This window comes from Chanodichthys erythropterus, chromosome 13 (genome assembly GCF_024489055.1).
Source record: "Chanodichthys erythropterus isolate Z2021 chromosome 13, ASM2448905v1, whole genome shotgun sequence".
In the NCBI taxonomy this organism is placed as follows: Eukaryota; Metazoa; Chordata; class Actinopteri; order Cypriniformes; family Xenocyprididae; genus Chanodichthys; species Chanodichthys erythropterus.
In genome coordinates this window covers 41,019,836-41,036,571 of record NC_090233.1, presented here as the reverse complement: position 1 = coordinate 41,036,571, position 16,736 = coordinate 41,019,836, and the positions used below count along the sequence as shown (strand labels likewise).

Below are 16,736 nucleotides of genomic sequence, written 5' to 3'. Positions count from 1 at the left end.
CATATGCATGTAAAAACAAACTCTCAGGGACAGGTTAATAGGACCCACAGTCCTCATAGGGATTAGAAGAGGCACTGTGCCCTCAAGTCTGGAAGTCAAGTAGTCCACAGTCCAACATCCAATAATGGCTCGTAAGGACAGGCATTTGATTTTCGTAACTAAGCCCAAGATACGGACACCTAGTAAGCGTAAGAGATGTTTTTAAAGCAGTTGAACGAGACTCTATAAAATTCAATCATAATAGACGTGTAAAACACATGGTGATTTTTATACAAAGCAAACAAAATTGTTTCCCTTCAGCATTTGTATCTGTCACCTATGTGCAAATCAGTAACCGAATAGGCCCCAACCAGGAGTAAAGAGAAATATAAGTCCACTTGAGTCCAAATAAAATGAAGAATGTGACATTGTAAAAGTAATGATTTTCGGAACAAAATAATAACACGACCCAAGTCCATTACTTCAAATTGTGCTGCAGACATTCCACTAAACTTCCTTTCACCTCCGAAGAGCAGACGCAGCCTCCTTTCCCCTGGAGGACACATTAAAAATCCCTCCAAGTCGTTAGGGGTTTGTTGAAATCCAAAATATTCCATTTATTAAAGCTTTTAAAAGAGATGGAAATGTGAAGTGTAGAATAATGTTATAAATGGGGCTTGTGACTTAATTAAGTGTAGTGAGGCTTGCCTCTGGGCAGTGAATGACTTAATGGCCCGGTATGAGAGTGTGACTGACTGCCTAAATTTTTTCTCACTGCTAACTGAATTAGTCAGCAATTAGTATTAGTGGATTAGGCAATCTCACATTAAGACGTTCCAAGCTAACAAGGAACATTCCCAGAACGTCCTTTCAAAGTTGTGTGTGTGTGTATATATATATATGTGGGTCATTGACGAATAAGGTTTTTAAAAGTGTAAAAAAAACATAATGGAGATATAATTAAGATGTATTATATGTTAACAATTTATAATAAATTAACAGTTTTTGTCTTTTTTTTTACAAAATGGCTTTACCGAATGACACTTTTGGTTATACCATATGATGATATTTTCTAACAGTGCTAACAGGCTGATATCTAGCTAGCTAGCAAAAGGACAATCAAACATTTTATATTTAGTACAAAGTTTTTAATATATTACAACATTTTCCATGTTTTCTAGCGGTTGTACCGAATGACCTGATGTTTTGGGACATGCATATGTGCAAGTGAAAACATGAATTTTTCAAGTAGTTAAGAGAGTTAATTACTTTGTCTCAGGACCATGTGGTCCTTCGCAGGTGTCTGAATGATGTCACATCCTGTCATGTGATATTGACCACATGACTTGATCCAAAATGGTCCCTTTATTGGTTACTCTAAATGACATCAATGAAATTCATTTTTCTGGACATTCTTTCTAATAGCAAAACAACGACTTCTACACATAATTTTAATACCATTTTGCACTGTTATAAAATCATGCCAGAATAAAAAATATATACATTTATTAAATTTAATAGATTTTAATCACAAATAAAATGGCTGCATTGGCATTTGGATGGTTAAACTGAATGACACTTCACAATCTTTAAAATACCTTTATATGTAGCAAAATATAATTAAAACCTTTTGGATTCGATAAAAGAGATCTAGTTGTACTACCAGTTAGTTGTACTGTTTTTATTACAATTAAAAAAAAAAAAAAAAACCTGTCAGGTCACTGACCCATATACAAACCCGATTCCAAAAAAGTTGGGACACTGTACAAATTGTGAATAAAAACAGAATGCAATGATGTGGAAGTTTCAATATTTTATTCAGAATACAACATAGATGACATATCAAATGTTTAAACTGAGAAAACGTATAATATAAGTAAATGTATATAATAATAATAAATGTATAATAAAAATAAGTTGATTTTTTCATGGCATCAACACATCTCAAAAAAGTTTGGACAAGGCCATGTTTACCACTGTGTGGCATCCCCGCTTTTTTATAACAGTCTGCAAACGTCTGGGGACTGAGGAGACAAGCTGCTCAAGTTTAGGAATAGGAATGTTGTCCCATTCTTGTCTAATACAGGCTTCTGGTTGCTCAACTGTCTTAGGTCTTCTTTGTCGCATCTTCCTCTTTATGATGTGCCAAATGTTTTCTATGGGTGAAAGATCTGGACTGCAGGCTGGCCATTTCAGTACCCAGATCATTCTTCTACGCAGCCATGATGCTGTAATTGATGCAGTAATTGATGTTGGAAAATGCAAGTTCTTCCCTGAAAGAGACGACGTCTGGATGGGAGCATATGTTGTTCTAGAACTTGGATATACCTTTCAGCATTGATGGTGCCTTTCCAGATGTGTAAGCTGCCCATGCCACACGCACTCATGCAACCCCATACCATCAGAGATGCAGGCTTCTGAACTGAGCGCTGATAACAACTTGGGTTGTCCTTGTCCTCTTTAGTCCGAATGACATGGCGTCCCAGTTTTCCAAAAAGAACTTAAAATTTTGATTCTGACCACAGAACAGTTTTCCATTTTGCCACAGTCCATTTTAAAAGAGCCTTGGCCCAGAGAAAACGCCTGAACTTCTGGATCATGTTTAGATATGGTTTCTTTTTTGACCTATAGAGTTTTAGCCGGCAACGGCGAATGGCACGGTGGATTGTGTTCACCGACAATGTTTTCTGGAAGTATTCCTGAGCCCATGTTGTGATTTCCATTACAGTAGCATTCCTGTATGTGATGCAGTGCTGTCTAAGGGCCCGAAGATCACGGGCATCCAGTATGGTTTTCCGGCCTTGACCCTTGAGCACAGAGATTGTTCCAGATTCTCTGAATCTTTGGATGATATTATGCACTGTAGATTATGATAACTTCAAACTCTTTGCAATGTTTCTCTGAGAAATTTCTTTCTGATATTGCTCCACTATTTTTCGCCGCAGCATTGGGGGAATTGGTGATCCTCTGCCCATCTTGACTTCTGAGAGACACTGCCACTCTGAGAGGCTCTTTTTATACCCAATCATGTTGCCAATTGACCTAATAAGTTGCAAATTGGTCCTCCAGCTGTTCCTTATATGTACATTTAATATTTCCGGCCTCTTATTGCTACCTGTCACAACTTTTTTGGAATGTGTAGCTCTCATGAAATCCAAAATGAGCCAATATTTGGCATGACTTTTCAAAATGTCTCACTTTCAACATTTGATATGTTATCTGTATTATATTGTGAATAAAACTTATAAGAATTGTAAATTATTGCATTCCTTTTTTATTCACAATTTGTACAGTGTCCCAGCTTTGTTGGAATCAGGTTTGTATAAGCATCCTTAGAACATACAATTGTTAGTTGGGGTATTGTTGTGCTTGTTTTCGCACTTTCATTGCAAACTGCTGCTTCATTTCATTGATATTTTGGAGCAGTAATGCAATGATATGTATATGTATTAGTCTTATTCCATGTTTCTAATGATACTTTTGAGAATAAACCCATCCAAAAGAAAGGATTCAGAGTTACGGTTCTCCAGTATAATGAGGAGACCGGTCCAAGCAGGGCTTGTCCTGGAATTCCTGTGGTCTGAGCGGCAGATAGGCTAGAGTAAAGAGACGAGCAGATCTCTGTTTAAACATCCTCCAAATGGCATGCTCTGACGTCCCACGGTCGAAGAGAAACACTACATGTTGACACTGCGTGTGCGGTAGATGCTTTTACGTCAAGAGATTCTCTATGTCTTTTTTTGCCTCTTCTGCAAATCTTTGTTTATTTGAATGGTGTATTACTGCTTCCCATTGTCTGGTCATGTCTACATTCTGTCCATGCTAGAAAAGAGACAGTGGGCAAACGGAGTGGTGTGAGGTCTGAAAAAAAAAAAGAACTGAAAAAAAAAATCAGTTCTTACTGAGCACACGATCTGAAGTTATTTACTTGATTGTGGTATTTACGTGATCAATAAGTATCTCTCATGTCCCAAGTAATCAAGTTTTATATCTCTAAAGGGAATTGCAGAGCCATCTGATACAGATCTGTTAATTAGACCACAGTCTGAACACCATTGAAATGCATTTCATTTGATTTTTAAAAACTGATCTTCGCCATTTTCATATGTGGAAATAAATCAGATACTCAACTAATTTGTTTTCTAAAGTAGCTTCAGTATGAATAGCCACAAATGCGGTTTTGACATCATTTGACTGCTGTATTCGTCACCACCAGAAGTGTCTGATATGGGCCACATTTAAAAGGTCATGTGAACAGCCTCACCAAAAAATGTATTTGAGAGCAGAAAATAAGATTTAGGCCACATTCAGCTGCACCTAAAAGCTGGTTTCTCATTACTGAGCAGGAAATGGACATTATGGAAAATGCCATGGAACTATTTCTGTCGAGAAAAACACAAACTAATAAGTCAAATTTTGTGTGGCTCAATATTAACCTCTTGTATATAAAAGCAATATCATACCTGCAATAATGCTGGTCTCAGCCTCAGGCCTGCAGTCAAATCGTAGCCGTGCTGATTCAGTACGGCTACGTAGTACAGCATGATGGTTTGTGTGATATTGCTTAAGAAAATCAGACTAAACATGGCACAGATTGTATTGTATTGTATTGTATTGTTTCATTACAGACTATATATATATATATATATATATATATATATATAGTCTGTAATGAAACAATACAGCTGGGGGCACCTAATGTAATGAGGAATTTTTAGTGTCCTTCGAGTCTTTAAGCTGGAAAAAGGGGGAAAAACAGGATATGAACAGGTCAAGTGGAAAACCCTCATCCCCGAAGTGATTTAACATAACCCAGCGCAAACACGGGAAGCACGACCATGAATATTTAATGACTGCACTATTCCAAAAACTTTTTTCCCTCATTAATCACAGTGAATTTTTCTCCAGTGCTACCTAGAGTCTTTCAGTTGATTGTATTTTCCACTATTAATGCAAACTAAGTGAGAGATGTGTGATATCATTATCTGAAGTCTGCACAGTTTGTTTGTTTATTAATAATACAATCTGGATTGATCCTCGATAAGAAATTCCACTGTGGATACACCCAGGCACATAACAAGATGATTTGCTACAGAGGCCGTGTTGTGTACACTAGATAAATGAGACATGACTCCTTATATTTCCCCCCTTTGGCAAAACATTTCTCCGCCTGTGAGCACATTTGGACCGCTGCGTCAAAATTACAACCATGACTATCTTAATTGTGTCCGTGGGGAATCAAAGGAATTAAAGTATGGCTCAAGTTATGGCATTGCATAATGCTTTGCCACACAGCCATTTGCTGCAGCACAACGAGGGAGCATATTGGCGCCCAGGCGGAAACAGTCCTTCCTGGGATGCAACTTTCTGTCCTGCTGTGTAGCATGCAGGTGAGGGAAATCTGGCTTATGTAAGACATAATGTACTGTTTATTATATAAAACTCACCAAATAAATAAATATATGGCCATGAAATACTTAAATGAGTTGAAATGACTTTTTAATTTGACCTGTTTTATCTTAGAATAGAAAAAATAGCCCATTACAATGTAAAACAATCGGCCAAGTAACAAGACGAACATTGACAAAAATGATCATTTTCACAACAATCGTTAATTGAGGCGCAATATGTCAGTTGCTCTTGAATGAAACAAAGTCCTTTTAAAGCAAGTCGTTTCACTCGGCAGCCATCTTTGAAACGCCTTTTGGGCAGCTATTTCAGTCATGCAAGTACATCTCTTTGAATGAGGAAACATCAAATTCTCCAAAGCTGTTTACCTTCGAAAACAAGCTCCAATAGACCCGACAAAACATGACAAAATGTCTGTTGGCCTCTAACCACGTGACTCAGAACACTCACTGTTTCTATAACAACTGTACCTACAGCTGCAGTGACTTGATGACTTTACCAATCGGTAACAAATTAGCTTTATTATTTAGAAGGTGGGATTTATTCCTTCATATTGTGTTTGTCTTTTTCTTACTCATAGTAATGAGTGCACCATCTTTGTATATCTAAAGTCTTTGTATGAAATAAGAGAAAGCAAGTCTGTGGTATGATACAAGAAACATGAAAGTAGTACCCTTTTTTTTGCATGTCTGTCCACTGGCACAGAGTGAGCAGAGTAGAGCGGGTGTTTTCCACTTATTCTTACAAGAGCCGAGGGGGATTGTGGAATTGACAGTACATGTACATATAATGCCAAAACTCCTCTTTGTGTCACAGAATGCTTTGAGGCTTTGATAAGATCCAAGTGCAGTTTAATAGGAAAATCCAGAATCATTGTCACAGCCAGGCAAAGGGTCAAAAACACAAGTAACCAGTCCATAAAACATAAAAACAAAAACCAGACAGCGTGCTCAGACATGCAGTGTAACAATAGCAAAACCTCTATGAAACTGACAGAAACAATCCGGGTATAAATAGGAAGAAACTAATGACATAAGTGAAGACAGCTGTGTGCAATGAACAACGATGAGTCCGGAACAAAGGGTTATGGGAGATGGAGTCCTATAAAGTGATGCAAAAGTCCAGGTTGGAGTGCCCTCTGGTGGCTAACAATGACACTTTGGGGCGTGTCTGTAGCGAGTGTGTTGAATAAATGTTTTTTTTTTTCAGCATGAGGGGCTCCAGAGCGAGGGGCTCTAAAAACAATGTAGGGCAGGACTTGATTTTGTCCATTGGGAATTGATTTGATGGTTGGATCCTTGTTGTTTGCAATTCCTGCGATCTCATGTGAGTGACAGGCTGTCCCTCCCTCATGCCGGGGAACACGTCATTAGAGAAGAGAAGTCTTTTTTTTTAAGATTGAGGGAAAACTACTTTGATTAAAGGTGTAGTAAGCAATTTTTGAGAATCATTGTTGAACACTGTGGATATTTGAAATCAACCTAAACAAACACACTCCTCCCTTCATTGCTCCACCCCCAAAATGCATGAACACGCAATGCAAAAGTGGATGTCTCTTTATCATAGCAGAAGCGAAGCAAAATAAATCTTTGTGAAAAATATAGTGAAGATGACGAACAAACAAAAAGATGAACATACAGCACATGAGTATATGCAGATTTCAAATACAATTTGGATGCTTTCATTGACTGGCTGGGTTAACAAAAGTGTATACAATTTTTATTTTAGACATTTGAAAATAAAGTGTGCACCATTCTGACTATAATCATTTACATACATGATGATTATGTGGGTCGTGTACTAAAAACGGCCACAGATTAATCACATTGGCCACAGACACAGACACGTCGTGAAGCAGAAGCTTTCTAGCATTTGGAGCGACACTAAGTGGAGTTCTCTCGCTGCTGTGGACATGCACCACGGTGTTGCCATGGATTGACCAATCAGAATCAAGTATTCCAGTAATGGCTGACACATTCCAATACCCTTAGGCACATTTAAACACTACTGACTACTCAAACAACTTGTCTGAGGGTGAAACTTAATCCTGGCAAACAACTCTCCTTCTGAACAATAAGTGTTGGTCCAGGACAGGCAGATTTACGAGGCGGTGTGGACAGTCAGGTCGAGGGCACCTCCAGCTAACCTCAGGGACGTTCTGCTCAGCAGGGTCCCGCAGCCAGCGCGAGGGGCTGTAAAAACCCCAGCTGAGAGGAGAGAAGTTATCAAGGAGCCCACTACATTCCTCACTGTTCTCCGGCCAACATGAGCAGCCATGTCTACATCTAAGCTCTGTGCAAACAATGAAACTCCCTATATGAAATATGAAATACACTTCAGCATGTGTTCCACTCCAGTCAGAGCCTGAGCAAAATACTGCCAACAGCACTTTGATCAGGACACAATAAAAGACACGAGTCAGGTTTTTGAATTTTACAGTTAAGAGTACTAAAAGCTTATTTTTCTTTAACTGCAGACGTTTTATATTTCTCTGATGGATTTGCCATTCAAAACTCTGCGTAGTAACAGATCTGTAAGTATTTTCAGATGTATAATCTACAAAAATATTTACTAAGAGATGAATTTGGTGTCCCATAAGTCAGATATTCATTTAATGAATGAACATAGCATTTACAAGAAGAGTATTTTCGCACCAACTAACGATTTTACTTTGATTCGAATCCATAAAGCCGAAGAGGGAAGCACGATCAAACGGAATCTTCCATAAACTGGAGCGTCTGGACGTCTGTTTTATCATTACAGTCAGCAAAGCAGTATTTCATCTCATCCTCATGGCTGATTCCTTGACCACCTTTGGGGTTATACTCATTAATCATGAAAAAGGGCCTGTTTTGATCTATCTTCACTTCTGTGGCAGCTTCACCAAGACTGACCTCACATGTAAGCAGTACGTATCCATGCCAAAGACAACTGCAGCCATTATTAAACTGACACTCTCTGGACATTCCATGAACCCAGCCAGGATACCGACACACTCTCTGCTTTTTAATTGTATGCTAAGCACTATCCACAGAATGATAGTAGGCCTACATTTGGCAAAAATGCATCAGAGCAAGAACACCTCAGCCAGGGTGAAGTCTAAGTGGACTTGTTTTTCATCTGAAGTGTTCGTGATGAATGATTTTATCCTTGCCAGAGGGTCAAGAGGAGGGATTCTGGCCTATAAACTTCTTAATATAATTTATCCATTGTAAAGATAATTCAACTGTAGACAAATTGGCAAGATCCGACCGTAGTTCACAGCCAGAGCGGGTTCCAGCCAATACCATCCCTGTCACGGACAGGAAACTCAAGGCGCCCCGTAATCAATATGCATTTCACATCTCAATGGAAGAACAAATTCCTTCCATGAAACAGTATCCGTTATATTAGCCACCATGGAGTAAAACAACAGAGGCAGAGACATCCATCAAAACTGGGCTGAAAGGGTTTCCTCATGCGTTATTCTCTTCTGTAAAACCCACGCCGGTTTGATATTAGCCCAAAGATGAGCTACACGCCCCGGCATATTCCCATGTCCAGATGTAAACATAACCTGAAACTCAAGCGCTGAAATATGCGATGCAATACTCAGTGACACCAGAACCAGTCCAAGAACCACAGACACCCATGTTCAATCGGCAGACTCGCAGCAGACCCTTCAAATGGAAGCAGATGTTGGACTTTTGAGGCATCGGTGACCTAAAGTGCTCCACTGGTAAACTAGTGCAACACACCCGCTTGGCTTCTCTTTTGCAGGATGTTCTTCATATTCCTCCATCCATCATAAAACCATTAAAGTGATATACAAGAAATCAAAGAAGATTCAGGTTGCATGGGCGATTAAAACCTCTGCCAGCTATCGGGGACATTCCACCGATTCCTGTTTAGTGGACAGATGGTAGAGATCTTGCGCTGTGTTTGTGCTTTCATTAAAATGATTGCAGACCAAAGCACAACTTGTGACACGTTCTAATTGAGCAACTGAATGTGACTCCTCATGACATCCACATTGCTCAGTTCATGTGAAATATCTATCATGCACTGATTGAAAAGGCAATTCTTATGCATTTACAGTGTTTGATGCACTGCCAAGAGTTGTGAAACAAATTCCTTTCCTATCAGCAACTGACATGTGATGGAAAGAAATTCGCATCAGTAAGTCACAAACACACTGACTGTGAATTGTAATATTGATAGTAAGGTTATGAAGTAGAACTAAAGACCATGGAAATGTGTACTCTTCAATAGCCAGTCATTTTAAAGAAACCTTTGTTTTATTGTTCAAAACGTTGACAGGTTGAGTATGTTTTATTGTGCGTCCAAAAACTACCAGGAGACATTTTCGTTTCAATAGAGCATTGGTGCCACCTAGTGATATCTTTCTATTTTATATGACTTGAGACATTTTTTTGTTTGTTTGTTTGTTTACAAATTATGACAAATATAAATGTGCATGGTCCATTTTAATCCAAGGCACTTTACTGTATTAAACTCAGAACATTTTTAGCGAGGTGGCAATTAACTAATGTGAGGTTATCAAATCATAAAAACACACCAAACTCAGACACTGTATCTACCAATAAAATGTTTCAATTTTTTTATCGTCGGAATTTTGCACACTAACATTAGCATTAAACTGATTAACGATTGTGCTAAAGACATGCTCACGGTTTTTAGGCTTTATATTTCATAGTTTTGCATTGTGCCAGCATTTGGTCAAAGAAATTAAAGGTAAAAGAGTGAAATGCTGGTTCAATCTGAATCAAAACATGAAATTATTACCTCTCAGGAACTAAAATGAACCTGTGTGGTTGCAAAAGATCTCCATAGTAACCACCACCTGAAGTGCAACCAGTGAAAAGGAAAAAAAATATTCTTCTATAAGGCACAGTTTGATGTTCTAATCTTAGGCTGAGCGTTTGATACTTATGAAACTGTGTGTATATATATTATATATATATATATATATATATACACACACACACACACACAGTCAAACCAACATTTGTTCAGACACCCTGAACATTTTATTCATTATTAGTTCATTCACTATAGTTTAAAAAAATGGTAATAAAGTATGACAAGATAAACTCAGAAGTCAGAAAAAATTGACCTGCTTAAGTGACATAATTAAGATAAAAGTGTCTGAATAATTTTTGGTCCCAAATTTCTTATCAATTTTACTGGTAGTCCACCATATGAAAATTTTTTGGGTATAATTATGTCACACTTCATTTTGCTATCACACTCACAGTGCTCACACTGTGGTTACCCCCTACACAAACGGTCCGAATAATGCTTGCTTTGCACGCAACACCATAAACCATATTGTCTCAAAGACATGCTGGCAATACAGTGGCTACCATGATTTAAGACTGATTTAATTTAGACAGCAAATGCAATTGATGCAAGATGGCTCTTCTGGACAGTCAAGTGAAAGGGCTGGAGTCTGGTCTATGTTTGAGTGGGTGTACGGACCATTATAATTCCTGCTCCCACGCAAAGGCGAGCAAATTACACACAAGCACTCAGAAATGGACACAACAAGCATCATAAAGTGCCAAACGCCTTCATTTTAGGTAATCCATTACTGCTCTGTTTATTGTCAGGATCACAACATGTTTGAGTTTAAAAATCTGCATTTGAACATGGTATAGGGAACAAAACATCATAACATGGGTTAAATTTTTATAGCTAGTAAGTACACTATATTTAGGTCATACTCAAAATGACACACTGAAGACTCCAAACCAAAAAAGCCTTTATTGTGTAGGCAGAGTATGAGAAGAACGCAGCTATTAGACTATTAAAATAGCAATCACCCAGTCAAGACGTATTCACACACATCAAAATTTAACAGCAGACAGTTGGAAATTAACAATAACATAACAAAAGAAGTTTCTTCGAATATAACAACATACATATAGTACAAGTTGAATCAGGAAACATTGTTAAAGTCCCCGTGTACCAAAGTATAGAACTCTAAAAAGAACCAGCCAACCATTCACTGCACAAAGTGATCTTACAGTCTTTTAACTGCATCGTCGATGTCCGACATTTGTTCCTTCAGCTGATTCCATTGCTCAGGATTCAATGAGATGCCTGAAGGTAATTCAATACAATTGACTGAACAAAAACTACTAAGGCACAGAAATCAAATGACAGAAATATTTGAAATGAAATATTTGACCTGCATTTAAAGATGTTTGAGTAATATATATGAGAAAAATAAATGGCTGCATAGTTACCTTTTTTTCCAGGCTTCATTTCACCAGCTTGGTCCATCCAGTACTCTCGAATGTCAATCAAAACCTTGCCTTTGAAATCCCTGACGCTGACGTACCTCAGCTTCCCAATCTGTCACATGTCAAACCATGAATGAGCCACCAATGACAATTCATTTGAAGGACAGCTCTACAATCAATCATACTGAACTTTTGCTTACAGTCAAACGCTGAAGAATTGGACACTAAAACGTAGTAAAAAAATACTGGTTCCGAAGCAAAATTACTTCAGAACCTTTATACATATTCTATATGCAATTATGTGTATTCTTTAGGTGTATTCTGTAGGAGTTTTTGCACTTAAATAGATCAGAATAACAAAGAATTGATAAGAGACACAAAGAAACTTAAAGGGTTAGTTCACCCCAAAATGAAAATTGTCATTAATTACTCACCCTCATATCATTCCAAATTTGTAAGGCTTTTGTTCATATTTGGAACAAAAATGAAGATATTTCTGATGAAATCTGAGACGTGTCTGTTCCTCCACTAACTGCCTTTGCAACTACCACTTTGACGCTTTCAAAAATCAGAAGCTCAATCAAACCTGAATAACACACAAGAACAAACCTCTTCAGGAAGCTCCAACATGCTGCGTAACCATTGATGTTCATTCTTGTGTGTTTTGCAGCACGTTTGCGCTTCCAGAACAGGTTTGTTTTTGTGCGTCATTCAGGTTTGGTTGAGCTTCTGCTTATGTTCACTGATCAATGTTTACATGCGTGTAAAAGCCTAAATTAAATCTGTTCATCATATAAAGCGATCAAATCTCTTAAGAAAATTTGGACTTAAAGGGTTAGTTCACCCAAAAATGAAAATTCTGTCATTTATTACTCACCCTCATGTCACCCATAAGACCTTCGTTAATCTTCGGAACACAAATTAAGATATTTTAGTTGAAATCCGATGGCTCAGTGAGACCTGCATAGCCAGCAATGACATTTCCTCTCTCAAGATCCATTAATGTACTAAAAACATACTTAAATCAGTTCATGTGAGCACAGTGGTTCGATATTAATATTATAAAGCGACGAGAATATTTTTGATGCGCCAAAAAAAACAAAATAATGACTTGTGTAGTGATGGCCGATTTCAAAACACTGCTTCAGGAAGATTCGGAGCACAAATGAATCAGCGTATCGAATCATGATTCAGATCGCGTGTCAAACTGCCAATGGCTGAAATCAGGTGACTTTGGCGCTCCGAACAGCAGATGAGATACACTGATTCATTTATGATCCGAAGCTTCCTGAAGCAGTGTTTTGAAATCGGCCATCACTACACAAGTCGTTATTTTGGGTTTTTTGGCGCTCCAAAAATATTCTCGTCGCTTTATAATATTAATATTGAACCACTGTACTCACATGAACTGATTTAAATATGTTTTTAGTATATTAATGGATCTTGAGTGAGGAAGTGTCATTGCTGGCTATGCAGGCCTCACGGAGCCATCGGATTTCAACTAAAATATCTTAATTTGTGTTCCGAAGACCCGTCTTACGGGTGTGAAACGGCAGGGTGAGTAGTAAATGACATTTACATTTTTGGGTGAACTAACCCTTTAACCACTCAATTCATATGGATTAGTTTCTCTTTACAAACCTTTTGAAGCATCAAAGTGGTAGTTGCAAAGGCAGTCAATGGACGGACAAAAATCTCTCAGATTCCATCAAAAAGATCTTCATTTCTGTTCCGAAGGTGAATGAAAGTCTTACAAGTTTGGAAAGACATGAGGGTGAGTATTTAATGACAATTTTCTTTTTGGGGTGAACTACCCCTTTAAAAGAGAGGATATACTATGGCTAAATATGTTAACTATTTTTGCTAGCACAACTTTCTATTTTGTATTACACTATAGGTGCATCCCAATTCACGTACTTGTGCACTATTCTATGACGTTTTTAAGTATTAATTGTGCGAGTAGTGCGTTCACACAGCAAATTCCAAAAAGAAAAAGTGCACTTTAAATACCCGGATGATGCACTTATTTAATGGAAAAAACGAAGTGTGGAATGTTGGACACTTCGTGCACTCAACTGTATAGTCATAATCATGATAATGTATAGTCATGTGATAATAATTTAAAAATAAAAACTAGTAGGGCAGTTAGGAAGAAAAAAAAAAAACACTCAACCTGGAACATGTTATCATCACTGTTTCTGTCACTCTTAGCAGAGCCGCTCGGTTTGGAGGTCTCGCCGCTTTTCTGTTTTTTTGCAGGCTTCTCCGGAGCACTTGCCTTCTTTCTTTTGGCCTTTGGTGAGAATTAGGACATGAAAACAAACATATGATCCAGCAATGCCTGCAGCAGCACATTTACAGTCTAAATTAGAACTAAAAATCAATAAATATAGTTTCCAACTGCAAACACTATATTACTTTTGCTGCATTCATGTAAATCAGAGTTCATACCTTTGTTTCTGTATCACTGTCTGAATCACTGCCAGATGTGGAAGACAGCACTTCTTTAGTCTTAGGCATGCTGCTGAACACAAATAAGAATCATTTTTATGTCAACTATTATTCAACACTGCCCCCATATGGCCACTTACGGAACCTAACCATAATCTTAAAAAACAGGGACATTTCTGTTGTGAAAATTCCTTTCATAGGCATAGTCAGCTTTGTTTAAAAGCAGTCTCAAAAGTATTATTTTTTATATCCTTATCCAGCAGTCACAAACATTTAAAGAATCGGTGGAAATTTAGTAGTCAAAAGGTGTGAGAAACCCTGTTTTATAATGTGTATAATCTCTAGTCATCTATTAATTTTTGGTGTGAAACATGTTATTTTTACTACATGCTACATAACAGAATTTAATGTAAGTATCGTCTAATTATCTTTTAAAATTTAACAAATGTTAAGTAAATAAATGCTAAAAAAAAATCAGGTTCTTTAATAATAATAATAATACTAATAATAATACAAAATCATTAAATAACAAATGCCATTATATATATATATATATATATATATATATATGCTATTAGCTACATTTGTATCACAAGTGCCACACATTGAGGCTTCAAAGCAAAAAAACAAAACAACATATTTAGGTGATTACTCAGAACAAATATTTTATAACTCCAAATTATTTAAAATGTTTACTTGATAATAATAATAATAATAATAATAGTTCACTAACAATTATTAATCATATTGTAATAGGTGAAAAAAGTCAGACACTTAAAACTGTTTCATCATGAGATTTTTATTATTTTATAATCTTTTATCATTATTTAATTTCGAGACTTGTAACCCAATTATACGATTCCCTGATTTTCCCAGGGTTTCCATTATTTCTGTGGGAATAATGGTTTTACTTAATTAAACTAATCTTTCTAAAAAAAAAAAAAAGACCTGCACACCTAGCTCTAACGTGCTCCATACAGTCACGATTTTCAGTGTTTTTTTATCCTAGCCTTCTTGAATTTTGCATTGATTTGTAAAAGCTGCCAGCACTAGCTGCGCATCCCTTCCGCCGAACGCAGAGCACGAGAGGATTGTCATCTTGGTCGAAAAGACCCATAAAGCAGGAGAAAGAATTGAGGCTTCCCCGATCAATAATGGTTTGCCTTCACATAGGGGGACGGGCGACTTTAAACCGCTTCATTGGTTTGTTCAACCAAGGCTAACTGATGTAACGTTAGTTCAACACCGGCGAGTACAGCGAGCTGATCAAGGGCCTCTGCATCCCAAATCTAAGGTTGAAAAATAGGCCCTGAATGACACATGCCTATTATAAGCGTTTTTGTATGAGTGGTCTTTATATGATTCTTCATGTTTGTGCGCTCATTTAACAAGTGAATGTCTAAAATTGACGGTTTACTATTCGCTTTAATATGAATTGAATAGGACTTACGTTTACGTTGTGCAGTGGGTTATAACAGTCAGTCACTCTTAGCGGCGGGAAGTCGAGGAATCGAGAACCAACCAAATGGCTAATATCGTCTCAGAGGGCATTGTGGGAAATGTAGTTTTTTTTCCTTCAATGACGGCACTGCGTCCGTTTGTAAACCACATAGCAACTAATCGTTGGATAATGGTGGAAAAATGACAAATCTGACAACTTTTGACAACTCTTATGTTATTTGTGGGGAAACACTTACAATGCTTAAAGTCACCATGAAATATATATATATATATATATATATATATATATATATATATATATATATATATATATGGATAGCAGTATTTATTATAAATGATTTATCTGTGCCCATTACTTTTTTTTTTTTAATTCATGTGCCCTTGTAATCTTTAAAAGTAACTTCCCCTCCAACTTGCAATGGCATTTAGATACGTTCACGCCATGTCGTAATTATGAGATTACAACTTGTAAAAGAGTTAACTGCTGTGCCACCTGACTGCTGCATATTGGCTTGTATAGTGTTGCCATAGAAATGCATAATTACTAGTCACAAGACCATGTAGAATGTCACTTGTTGTAATGGCAATTAAGACATAAGTCTGAATGCAGCATCTCTTCTCTGATGACGTGTTTACTGGCGTGAAGGGCAGGACAACCTGTCACTCACATGAGATCACAGCAATAGAGTGCCCCAGGGATGACGCATTTTTGTAGGCCAACCTGGAAGTTAGCGGTTGAAAGCCTATGCATTTTTCCCATAGACTTTTGGAAAATCGCAGAAAATAAGCTCTGTGTTTAACAAAGGGTTATGACACTTACATGTTTTGTCTATCAAGATAATCTTTACAAGTTAACACAACATTTATAGATTTTGAAGCCTAAATAAAGTCATTAGATATAAAAGGCTAACAGTAGGCTATAAACGGACTACAGCACACCATGGTCTCGGATCAACGTCGTCACCACCAAGCTTCCTCAAACTGTATTTAAAAAACAACTTTATTTACAAACATGCTCGCTGATTATGATATACGCTGTGTATGAATAGCAACCGCCGATTTTAAGACACAGTAAAAGTTAAAAAAAAATCACAAGTGGGTTATAACTGGTGTGTTTTTTATCATAGATCAAAACGTGAAAGTATTTAGAGGCTTTGTTAACCACAGACCTTATTTCAGGCGATTTAG

The 16,736-nt window shown here is 37.3% G+C and overlaps 1 protein-coding gene across 2 annotated transcripts; it reads right to left on the bottom strand.

The window, feature by feature from the left end:
- Window positions 1-10,946: 10,946 nt before the first annotated feature.
- On the bottom strand, window positions 10,947-15,615 carry sub1b (SUB1 regulator of transcription b). Of its 2 annotated transcripts, none has more exons than XM_067407156.1 (5): window positions 15,538-15,597; window positions 14,088-14,160; window positions 13,810-13,929; window positions 11,640-11,748; window positions 10,947-11,493 (listed from the first exon to the last, which is right to left on the bottom strand). In XM_067407156.1, exons 2-5 carry the CDS (start codon window positions 14,154-14,156, stop codon window positions 11,414-11,416), a joined length of 378 nt encoding a protein of 125 aa, XP_067263257.1. In that variant the 5' UTR covers window positions 14,157-14,160; window positions 15,538-15,597; the 3' UTR covers window positions 10,947-11,413. The 2 variants fall into 2 exon arrangements, with proteins under 2 accessions (XP_067263257.1, XP_067263256.1); XM_067407155.1 differs by having other exon boundaries at window positions 10,948-11,493; window positions 14,088-14,157; window positions 15,538-15,615.
- Window positions 15,616-16,736: the final 1,121 nt, after the last annotated feature.